The 305-nt window shown below is 32.5% G+C and overlaps 1 protein-coding gene across 1 annotated transcript in view; it reads left to right on the top strand.

The window, feature by feature from the left end:
* LOC108630066 (60S ribosome subunit biogenesis protein NIP7 homolog) overlaps window positions 1-305 on the top strand; it is a 4161-nt gene continuing 3856 nt past the window's right edge. The window contains exon 1 of the mRNA XM_018033128.2: window positions 1-281. Within this exon, the coding sequence (XP_017888617.1) occupies window positions 226-281 (56 nt within the window). The 5' untranslated portion in view covers window positions 1-225. The remainder of the gene's footprint in view (window positions 282-305) is intronic.

Genomic DNA, 305 nt, shown 5'->3' on the forward strand with positions numbered 1-305 from the left:
AATATGTTTATCAGTCACGTGCGGGTATTTTTACTAGAGATATTTCGACCGATTTCTATGTTTAGATAAATTATCTAGTGCTAGAGAAAAATATCAGATTGTAACTCGAGTTTCTTATCTTGCACGATTAGCGGGAGAACAGTGCACGTGTTAACCTGCTATTTATTTACGTTTCAACAATCAACAAATAATTAAACAAATGATAATATTGTTATAAAAGAAAGAATGAAACGTTTGACTGAAGAAAGGACTAAGCTTGTCTTGGAGAAACTGACGAAATAGTGAGTTTAATATACAGTCATGGC

Source organism: Ceratina calcarata, unplaced genomic scaffold (assembly GCF_001652005.2).
Source record: "Ceratina calcarata isolate Rehan_Ccalc_2016 unplaced genomic scaffold, ASM165200v1 scaffold646, whole genome shotgun sequence".
Taxonomy (NCBI): Eukaryota; Metazoa; Arthropoda; class Insecta; order Hymenoptera; family Apidae; genus Ceratina; species Ceratina calcarata.